At 42.8% G+C, this 11,134-nt stretch overlaps 1 protein-coding gene across 6 annotated transcripts; it reads left to right on the top strand.

The window, feature by feature from the left end:
- The first annotated feature begins 265 nt into the window (after nucleotides 1-265).
- arpp21 (cAMP-regulated phosphoprotein, 21) lies at nucleotides 266-10,859 on the top strand. 6 transcript variants are annotated; one of them, XM_061060102.1, is made up of 22 exons: nucleotides 268-435; nucleotides 1,291-1,397; nucleotides 1,494-1,582; nucleotides 4,083-4,245; nucleotides 4,372-4,537; nucleotides 4,661-4,699; nucleotides 4,804-4,869; nucleotides 4,961-5,072; nucleotides 5,264-5,402; nucleotides 5,862-5,999; nucleotides 6,093-6,192; nucleotides 6,296-6,391; nucleotides 6,490-6,527; nucleotides 6,666-6,722; nucleotides 7,136-7,326; nucleotides 8,073-8,201; nucleotides 8,289-8,398; nucleotides 8,536-8,601; nucleotides 8,700-8,852; nucleotides 9,015-9,117; nucleotides 9,951-10,057; nucleotides 10,203-10,859. In XM_061060102.1, exons 5-22 carry the CDS (start codon nucleotides 4,376-4,378, stop codon nucleotides 10,359-10,361), a joined length of 1,965 nt encoding a protein of 654 aa, XP_060916085.1. In that variant the 5' UTR covers nucleotides 268-435; nucleotides 1,291-1,397; nucleotides 1,494-1,582; nucleotides 4,083-4,245; nucleotides 4,372-4,375; the 3' UTR covers nucleotides 10,362-10,859. The 6 variants fall into 6 exon arrangements, with proteins under 6 accessions (XP_060916086.1, XP_060916088.1, XP_060916087.1 ...); XM_061060103.1 differs by lacking the exons at nucleotides 1,291-1,397; nucleotides 1,494-1,582 and having other exon boundaries at nucleotides 266-435; nucleotides 9,954-10,057; XM_061060105.1 differs by lacking the exons at nucleotides 1,291-1,397; nucleotides 1,494-1,582 and having other exon boundaries at nucleotides 267-435; nucleotides 8,566-8,601.
- Nucleotides 10,860-11,134: the final 275 nt, after the last annotated feature.

Consider the following 11,134-nt stretch of genomic DNA (forward strand, 5'->3'; position numbering starts at 1 on the left):
TGTTGATCTGTCATGTTAATAAAGCTCATTTGAATTTAATTGAATTGACAGGGACAGAGATGAAATGTAAGACAGAGAGAGAGACAGGTATAGAGATATAGATAGAGAGAGAAAGGTATAGAGATATAGATAGAGAGAGACAGGTATAGATATATAGATAGAGAGAGAAAGGTTTAGAGATATAGATAGAGAGAGAGAGGAGTGGGCTGCTGGTTGGAGGGCTGGCTCTCGTGCATTCCTCGCGTGTGTGTGGGCGCGTGGCTCGGTCCTCCCCCCCGGTGCACCGACAGAGAGGCAGAGAGAGGCAGAGAGAGGCAAAAGGCGGAGGAGGAGCAACGGACCTCACAATCAACGAGTCAACAGACGCGGGGTATACAGCAGTCGGTCGGTCGGTAACCGGCAGAAGAAGCTCGCGGAGGAAGACTTCAGCTAACGGTAAGATAACGGTCATTCTCACGCTGACAGTTGACGCAACGTCCCGTCGATTAGCTTGATCAACGGTTCACTTCGTAACGACGTCGACACTTTGTATCAAGTCTTCAAGTCTCCAAGTCTCCTCTTTCTGCTTAACGATGTTTATCACTGAGGGAAACACACGACTGAGAAAACACTTTGTCTTAAACTCAACAGAGAACACGACTAAACGAGATCTAGCTAAGTGTCGCCTCTCTCCGGGGTCTTAACGACGTGAAAGAGCCGTCATTTAGTCTCTTTAATTCTACTGTGTTAGACAACAATACTCTGAAGTATTCATTTTTGTTTTGCTTCGATCTTCGTGTCCTTGTTAGTGTATAAATGTGAGTTTAAAAGCTGGTTTAAGTTTGCTGGTTACGTTAAGAAAAGTCCCTCTTTGTAGCTACAATACAGTGCGGTGATGTTTTCCGTCTCCCGCGGTCCACATGCAGCTGACAGCCCGGTGAAGTCCCGGAGCAGGAGGTCCGCTCCCTGCCCTGGTGTGTAAAAATAGCCCCGTGTGTCAGCTTAGCCTTGGTCACGGTAATGCGACACAGACACTCAGACACGGTTCCCCACCGGTTTTCTGAACTCAAGAAAAGAGAGTCCCGGTGTTGCACTGCATCTGTCCCGTTATGTGGGTCAACAGGATGCTGCAAAGTTGTTCATGGAGATGACACCTTTTAGTCTACTTATCGCATCCTCAGTTTGAACTTGTAACACAGTGTGTGGATCCGGATATAGACTCAGACATTAACTGTTGTGAGCATTTTTTGTGTGAACTAGCCCTTTAATAAAAGCACTTTGCACCCTATACTGTCTCTGTTATGTATGCAGGTATTTCCCCCATCTCAGCTGCAGAGCGTCGCAGCTGTCGCACCCACAAGTCACTCTGGTTATAGGAGCGCTGTGGCTGCCCAGGTGGTGGTGACTCAAAGGACAATGTAACCTAAATTTCACATGTGCAACCTACTTTCTTTTCTGCTCTTTTCTTAAGGTGGAGGGTAAAATAAGTTATGCCCTGTTTTTATTTGATGCAGTAGTAGGATGGGGATAGAATAAAACCTGCTCAGCATGAAGATATTTAAGCTGCCAATACAAAAGAAAGATACACAAACATAAAACATTGGTAAGTAAAATCTTTCAAAAACCTTAGAAGAAAAAGGAAAACAGCCCAATCACAGGCTTTGGGGCACATCATGCGGAGATTATGGATAAATAGCATTTCAGGCTCCAAGTTTGTCTCACATTTTTAATTATTATTTTAATCCAGAGAGACCTGCTCTCTCAATATTTTTGTCTCTATCTGAATCATTTTCTGATGAGCTCTGGGCTGAGGGAGAAAACATGAAATCCCCTTTTAAATTCATCTGCGCTCTTAGAGACCAGAAACAGCTTTGTGTGGCTTTGGCAGAGATGCTTTCTATATTTTATTTGAAATACTGAATACAAAGCGCTGTGTCTTTAGAGGCAGTAAAATGCAGTACAAAGGGCTGTATTGAACTTAAGTTTGCAAAGTACGATGGTAGAAATCAGTGTTAAATCGTACAAGAGCCACTGATGATTACAGCCCTGGTATTGAAATATGGATTTTCAATGGTTTTAATTACAAACAGGATTCTTCAGGGCTTAAGCACTTAATGTAACTTGGGTAAGCGGACAATGGCCATCTAAAGTAGCTTTTGGATACTTTCCCCCTGGCCTGCCTGTGTGTCAGTGTAGATGAGCCAGGCGGCTTATGGCTGCAGAAGAAACGTCTCCTGGTGAGTAGGTGGCTCTGAGGCTGAAGGCTTCGGGGAGAGCAGCAGATGGATGAAGATGTAGCGGGTACTGGCGCTCCCTGCCTCCCGCTGCCATCCGTCACGCGCTAATGATCGTGTCACACCTTCTCCCCGGGCGGGCGGCCGCTTCTGCAGCGCTCAGCTCAAAAACTAGTAACACTGCTCAAATCCCCTCTTCACGGCCTTGGGCTGAAAAGACCGGAGACAGACTGCTCTGCGAGCCTCTTTCACTAATTCTCCAGTTCTCCATCGCTTTCCCTCACCCCTCTTCACCTTTAAAGTCCCTGCAGACTGTTTCCTCATCTCTCTTCATCCCCTGCATCCCTTACTGCTCCATTCATCTTGTTTTCTCTACAGTGCATCTGCTCCACATCATTCTTCTCCCTCTCCGTACGCTTATGTCATGTTTCTGCTCTCTGCTATTGCTCAAAATCCACTGCTGATACTATAGTTCACCACCTGCAGGCTTTCTATTGTTTTTTAACATTTTTTCTTTGATTCTTTTGATTAAAGGAGATGTATTGGCTTTTTTTTCTCACCCCTCCACTCTGTGCGGTCCAGGGTCAGGGTTGGTTACAGCACAATCCACATGTAGCAGCCTGTCTGTTTTGCAAAAAGACGCCTCAGCAAGAACTAACCAACAACGCATTGGGGAGTCTCACAAGTCATTATGTCCTGTAGAGTGTTTAGATGTCTCCTTTTTTCTTCCCATTGCAGTATGCAGAAGCCGAACAAGCTGAGATAGTGATTCAGATTGACTTCAGCATCTTACAAGCTGTAAAACAAAAACAACAGCAACTGTAGATTATTTTCTTATAACAATTTCAGGTATTCATTTTGTTGCTCTAAATTTAGATGGTTATGCTATCTGATCAGTACCCTAAACTCACATTGTTTAAAACACATAATCATCATAAAAAGTATTAAGTATCACATAGGGTTCTAAATTTAAACATGATATTCCAATTAAATACCAAATCAACTCAAGGGGAGATTTCAGACGCCACTCCTCCACACAATTATATGATATTATTCCGGGGGGAAACACTGCTGAAATTAATTGTGTTGCATTGAGGCAGTATGGGAAGTAAACACCACTTTGGTTGCACTTGGACTGACAGGGCCTTTTTTTTTTTTTTTTCTCAACTGCCATCATCTCCAATCGGGTGTTAAATAACCATGTTATGGGACTCAGCGTCCTCTGAGCTCGTTATGCTGTCCCAGGTGTTACAGGAATAAGTGTCCTCTTGAGCTCTGTTGCAGCAGTATGTGTTCCCACTGAATGCAGTCGGCTCCTTTCTAAAAGATGGTGGAATGCCACTTCCTCTTGTGTGTGTGTGCGTGTGCGTGTGTGTGGACGTCTTTGGTCTCAACTCTGTTCTCACCACCAGGATCAGAGACTCAGCCTGGTATTCTCGGAATATATGTGCTGGCGGATCGGATGATACTGTTCACAGCTGCTGTTTCTAAGAAAAGCTTGAGGACACACACACACACACACACACACACACATACATAAGACATGCGTCCACATGAGCTGCACACATGTAAACACACATGCAAACACCAGATCCATGCACAGTGCTACATGTTATCGTCACACATGCAAATGCACACATATAGTACGGTAATACACTTTAAGCAGCAATTAACTGTCAGCCCAGGAAATATTTTGGGAAGCATATGCAAAAAGAAACAGCTTGGCTACTTGTTTCCAGCAGTTATTCTTCTATGCTATGGCAACCGATTGATATGAGTATGTGTGTTTGTGTGAAACAGTGTAGCAGCGTTTCTGTCGAACAATGACCACTAACACTGTTTTCTCTCCTGTGTTTTCAATCCCTTCAGGCTATTTTCTGTTGACCAGTAAAGAGCCGGCAAAGAGACGAACAGTAGAGAAAAGCGAGCACGGGTGGAGAGGATAATTGCATTTCTGGCTGCCCCGTGGGAACATGGGATATATGACCTCATCATTCACCTGTGAGGCTCTCCAGTAAACAACTCCAGATAGGTAGAAACAGAGCACACAGACACACTCACAGAGGCAGATGCAAATGACACACAAATTCAGACTTCATTTGGGTAAACACTCTCACAAAGCATCATGTCCATGTGTTGTGTCCATGTCTTTGTTTAGAAGAATGACTGAAGCCATTGTAGAAAGGGCGGATGTCCTCTTAAAACCCTGTGATGTGACATCATATGACATCATCAATGACTCCTCCCCTCCGCCATGTCTGTCCCTCTGCAATCAGAAGGAGGATGAAGAGTGTCAACATGACAGTAAGAAGCTGGAGCAGCAGGTGAGTGAGACTAGATAAACCCATTTCTTTATACCAAAATATGAATTTACCACGTTCAAATTATGAAACCTACATCGCTTTTCACGTAGTCTCTGTTTTGACAAATTGTGTCCTCTCTCGTAGAAAATGTGCAACCAGGTGCACCCAAAGAAAAAAGTAAAGGTAAGCTAAAATAATGCAGCCTCTCATTATTCATTCTCACTGAAAAATGGATTGCTTTAAACTCTATGAATTTATAACAACGTTTGCGTGTGTGCATATTTCAGGCCAAAGGAAAGTTAGTGCGGAGTATGGCTGTCTGTGAGGAGTCCTCACCTTTTGAAGAAACCAAGGTTGCACACATACAAAAACACATAGCGAGATCGCCATCCTACTCTTGATCATCACCGCTCTCATATTACTCTTTATTTTCATCCCTCTCAGGCATCTCCGGACGCAAGCATCTCATCAAGCTGCCATGACGACGAGAGGACTTCCTGTAAGGAGGAAGAACAGGAGAAGAGCACCGATCCAAAGAAACATCCACTGTCCAAAGGTGTGTTTGTGTGTGAGATTGATATCTCATAAAAGAGAGACAACAGAAAGCAAATAAAATGTAATAAAATTCAGTGCCACTATTTAGATGTATTTCTCCTGGGGTGTTAAATATTGCAGTGTGTTTTCATCTTTATTGTCTGGAATTATAACCTGCCCGTCTGTCTGTGTGCCTGCTTATGTCACTCTCAGAGTCCATTCTGGAGTACACCGACTCCACTGGCATAGACCTGCACCAGTTTATCGTCAACACTCTCAACAGCAACCCCAGAGACCGCATGATGCTGCTTAAACTGGAGCAGGACATGATTGACTTTATCACGAGCAATAGGTGTGTGCGTGTTTATGTGAAGGAAAGTGTATAACCTTGAGACCTTCAACAAGATGTTTACCTGCTTCAACAAGCTGAAAGAAAACTAGTTTGCTAAATATTGTTAATGGCTACACTTTTATGCTAATTAATGACCTGTTTTCAGCTCATATATTATAACGCTGTCTTATTTAGTGCATTGATCAATATATTGAGCCAGTTATGTTAGTGTGAGTGTGTTTGAGCCACCAAGGATGATGTTGGACTAAAGCCAAAAAATACAACCAGTCTCAATCTGCCTCCTCTATCGCCTTCTGTCCTCTCTCTCCTGTTTGTCTCTATCCCCTTCTCACTTTTGTTTGGTGCACTCTCGTTGAGTACCTGTTTTTTACTCTTATCCTCTTGTCTCCTTTCCCCCCATTTGCTAATTTCTTTCCTTCTGCTTTCCCCTACATCCTTCTTTGTTTCTATCTCTCCCAGTCCCTTTAAAAAGTTCCCTCACATGTCGTCCTACCACCGTATGCTGGTCCATCGGGTGGCGGCCTACTTTGGCATGGAGCACAATGTAGACCAGACAGGCAAGTCTGTCATCATCAACAGGACCAGCAGCACACGCATGTAAGCATAATATGTCAGTGAGTATGTCCCTTTAAATCCTTCCTTTTTGTGTTTGATTGAGTGGTAACAGTTTTTTCTCCTTTCCTTTGAAAGACCGGAGCAGCGTTTTTTGGACGAGGTGCATAATGAGAAGGCAGAAGATATCCATCAATGGAAAATTATTTTGAAGAGGGACAACAGCTCAGATGACCAGGTCCGTCTGTCCTCTTGTCTCTAATGTGGCCTGTATTTGTTGAGTGTGCTCATTCATCACATCCTACAGCGTTTCAACCAGTTCTTGTATTTGTTCCTCACAGATCAAGCTTCACCCTTTACGGGAGAGGCAAACCAAGTCAATGGAGGAGAGAGAAGAGGAGTACCTAAGAGTACGTGACAGAATCTTCAACAAAGAGGTGAGACAGGGAGGGTGAGAGAAAGTGAGAGACAGACATCCAGATATGACATAGAGACAGAAAGGAGACTCACTAATTTCTCCGCTGCACTTTCACAGCCACCGTGCACCCAGGAGAGTGCCCATGCAGAAACCAGGTAACCTTGCCTCCAGTATATTCTTTCCATGTGCCTTTTCAGCTTATTATATTTAGATGAGAACATTAATATATGTCTGTGTGTGTGTGTGTGTGTGTGTGTGTGTGTGTGTGTGTGTGTGTGTGTGTGTGTGTGCAGGGCTGTGGAGGAGTACAATCCATATGCTGAGACCCAGAGGAGACGGCAGCTCTTCAGGTAGAGCTCTGTCTGCACAGATGCGAAATCATTTATCATCTTAATCCGGTCAGCCTGGCTGCACCAGAGCTGTTCAGAGTCTGCTGCGAGAACAAAAAGAGGACAGAGATTTGCTTTGTTCTCTGGTAACAGAGTTAAAGATTCCTGGAAATTGTGTGCATTCTGAAAGAAAATAACTAAAGGGAGTTTTTTTTAACTTATTATTATAAATAATTATATACATTTATTTTCAAAAGCTTTTTTTTGGGGCAGGAAAGAAATTTGCAAAAGGACCAGAGTACAAAATGATCCATTTTTAGGAAGACATTAAATTTGTTGAATTTGCTGAATGTAGCACAAATCTTCAGCTATACATAATCTACAGCAAAACAAATGCTGTCTTGTTCTTGTTCAATTCTGGATGCGCCTCTCAGAGGGAGTCGTGACAGCTCAGGCTCAAGTTGGACAGGCAGCAGCAGGCAGAGCAGCACTGAGACTGACTGTCGCTACAGCAACGATCCCCGACCTTGGAGCAGCACAGACTCTGATTCCTCCTACCAATGGACAAGTCCTGCTCCGAAACACCGCCAGCCTGCCAACCCCAGCTGGGACTCACATGGTTCAGGTGTGTAATATTTTACTTATTTTACTTTTCATCACTTCTTTGTCTCACCTCAAAGGTGTAAATTCAGCCGTTGAGGGTGAGACTCTCGCTACCTGTGTACAAGCAAACTTCTTCACAGATTTCATCACCACACCACACTCGAGAAAAATCACTGTTTATAAATTATTCCTGTTCTTTATTCATCAGCATCTAATTAACAAAGAAAGCAAGTGCAAGTTCTTATGGTGTGAAAATTTAACTCACTCCCTGAACCTTCACATCAGAGCTGTAAATTTTCACACAACACCTCCAGTCGTCTTTGCATATTCAGGGAGAAAAACACGTCACCGAGACTGCTCTAAGGGACTAGAAACAGTATGTTGTAATCACAGACAGGTGTTGAATGTTGAGAACTTTCACAGAAAGTTGAGTTTTAGGCATGAAAATTATACTCTTCCTCTTCTCTTCGTCTTTATTTCCCCCCGAGCTCATAGAATTCCCTCCAACACACTGTCCTTAACTTTGTTGTGGAGTTAAGGACTCTGATTTCTAGACACTGTTTCCTATTGTAATTGTAATTTATATTGTTCTTTTGTTTTTGTGACTGATTATTACAGTTGTTTGTTCTTTTTGTCTGTTTTAATGTTCTTGTAATCTTGACGGCATCAGAAATATGGAAAACGTCAATTTCCCTATTAGAATTAATGATGGTTTGAAATTAAATAAAAAGAAAAACTTCTCAACTTCCCTCCCTCTGCCTCTCTCAGGCTCCGTCTCTCTCTACAGAATACCCTCTACTTGTCCGCATCCAGCTTCTCCAACAATTGATGAGCCTGCTGCCTATATCATGGAGAATGGGATCCCGCCTGGAAGCATACTAGTAAACCCACAAACTGGTATATAACAAAATCACACACAGCTGTAAGATAGTAAGACAATAATCAACACAAACATTCTTCACACTTAAGTCTCTGACCTCTCAGGGCATCCTTTCCTGAACCCTGACGGGTCCCCTGCTGTGTACAACCCTCCAGACAATCAGCAGCCAATCAGGAGTCAGACACAGCTGCAAAGTTCTCCACCACAGCAGCAGGTAACACAGACCCACACATAGCACAGACACACACTCACACCCACACTCAGAAGATGCACAATACGTCCGGGCAGACAAACATAACTGTCTCTGTTTGCGTCTGTATCTCTGTCTCATGTGTCTCTCAGGTGATTCAGTACTCGTCTGTGTCTTACACGGCTCCACAGATGTTGCCTGTCTCTCCCTCACAGCCATACTCCACAGTATGTATCACTGTACAGCCAACAGCTGCTTCACAGACTTGTCTTTACAGTGTACAAGTGTTTTTGTCTTCATTGACATCCCGTCTCTTGTCCAACAGATTGAAGATCTCTCCTCGCAGTTTGCTCATGTGAGCTGTCAGTCAACAGGTGAAGCTCCGCCTATCTACCCTCCCAGTTACATCTATGCAGCTCCTCCCCCTCCTCCTCCTCCTCTTCCCAACCCCACCAGCTACTGCCAACCCTCACCTCAGGTACAGATCCACATTTGCTTTTCATATTTTTGAACATTTTATGTATTCATCTTAATATTAAGTTACTATAACTTAAAATAATTTGTTATTTAACATGTATTAAATAATTTGAAAAAGTAATAGTAAGAATAAAGCTGGTATTTTTCTTGTCTTCTTTTGAAGTTGCCTGTGTATTACTATGGCCAGTACCCTACCTCAGCTCAGCACCCATGCAAACCTGTCTCCCCCAGCCAGCACATCCACAGCCAAGCAGCACAACCGACAGGTACTCACCACTTGTGTATTTGTATATGTTTGTTGGTGTGTGGGGTCTGTGTGAGAGGTGGAGACTGACACTTACAGTGGCAGTAGAGGAGGGGGCCGTTACACTGTCAGAGATGTAGTCTGAGGGTCTCACAGTGAACCGGTCTCTTTTCCTGCTGCTTCTAGTCAACAGAGCCACGAACATTTCAAGACTGTATTTTATTGGAATTTTGAATTGAAGAATTGTTCTTAATGAGCAGGAATCTTAAACAAGTCTAAACAATCATTTGAAAAAATCAGTGACAATTAAATCACAAACTGGAATCAATCCAATGGGAACAGAAATAGAAGTCAATGCATCAAAACCTGTTTTTGCCATTCCCCGAGATGTTTTTCGTCGTTTTTTTTGTGTTGTTGTATTGATTGCTGTTGTATAAATGCCTAAATGATTATCAAAATGATTGCAACAAAACCATCCCTACCACCACTTCTGCATTAGTTTAATGTCATCTTTATGTGGGCAATTAATAAAAAATAGATATTGTAAACTAAACATTATTCAAGTCCTTATCAGTGGGCGATAGAGATTACTGCAGTGATTTTATGTAAAAGCTGCATTTCTTGTTGAATATTATTTGTTAGTTTAAAAAAAAATCAATTTTTGAATATTATTTTCTTTGGCACCCTTTTCCCATTGGTTTCTTCTGTGTGAACGCTTCATATTGTTCTGATTACAACTCTTTTCTTTGTTCAAAAATAACTAAAACTTTCGTGTAGCTTTCACTGAACAGATTGCAGTTATGAAATAAATTGTTAATAATCTTTTAATATGCGTTCATCTGTGTGTGTTTGCAGCAGGCTACGCTCCTGTTGCGGGGGTGCAGCAGTCTTCACACACTCAGGCCCAGGCTGTGCTGGGGACCTACTCACCGATGGCCTCTCATCAGCGTAGCATGGTTCAGGTATACAACAACAAGCACCTAGAGGACTCGTTTGGCTTAAGCCTTTAGCAAACTCCGCCCCCAAAAGAAGTGTTTCAGTTCACAAAGTGCATATGACAGCAAAATCTTCCTCCACCTTCACTTCTTTTTGTTGTTCTCTTTGCAGGGAGGCGTTTCAGTGTCCTACCCACAAAGTAAAGTTGTTAGTGCGGTCGGTGGAGACGCAGGGTACTGTTGCATGGTGCCCCCACCCTCCCACCACGGCAGCTGCCATCCTTCCAGCTGCACCAACCTCAGTGGCCCGGCCTGGAACACACAGTACTGATGGCGCCTCTACGAACGATGATACTTTTAGTTCTTGTGTGATCTCGCACACACACACACACACACACACACACACACACACACACACACACACACACACACACACACACACACACACACACACACACACTCACACACACACACACGCTTTACACAAACACCTTTTTTTTTCACTCCCTCCTTACCTACACCCGCCTTCTTCCTGATGATACCCACAGGGTACGTCGTTCACACTCTTAACAAGCATGTTCACACACACACACACACACACACACACACACACACACACACATACATACGCCAACGCACATGAAATAAATGTCCTACTGTACCAAAGCTTAATAGTATATATCAGAGCTGCTGTATTGAATGCATAATTTATATACACAAATGGAGTTTTATATTGATATTAAATTATATATTGTGTTTTAAGGAAATGCACTGTGTGAAAAGAATAAACTGCTGTGGCTAAATTGATGATGTCACATTTCTATATTAACCTGGCTCTTTGTTTCCCTAAAATGTTGATGATGAATCTGCTGCAAGTGGGTGCAGGTGCAGAGCGATACATACACACACACATTAAAATAAAGAAAATTACTTCATGAGAATATACTTCCATTCACATCAGTGACACAGTCATGTTGAGTGCACTGTGGGGAAACAGATATACGGCTATTAACCTACCACTGACATCATAAACGTCATTTACTTATTGAGTGAACAATTGTTCTAACAAGGAAATGAAAGATTTTGTATTAAAATGTTGATCAT

The sequence above is a fragment of the Labrus mixtus genome, chromosome 16 (assembly GCF_963584025.1).
Source record: "Labrus mixtus chromosome 16, fLabMix1.1, whole genome shotgun sequence".
Classification (NCBI taxonomy): domain Eukaryota; kingdom Metazoa; phylum Chordata; class Actinopteri; order Labriformes; family Labridae; genus Labrus; species Labrus mixtus.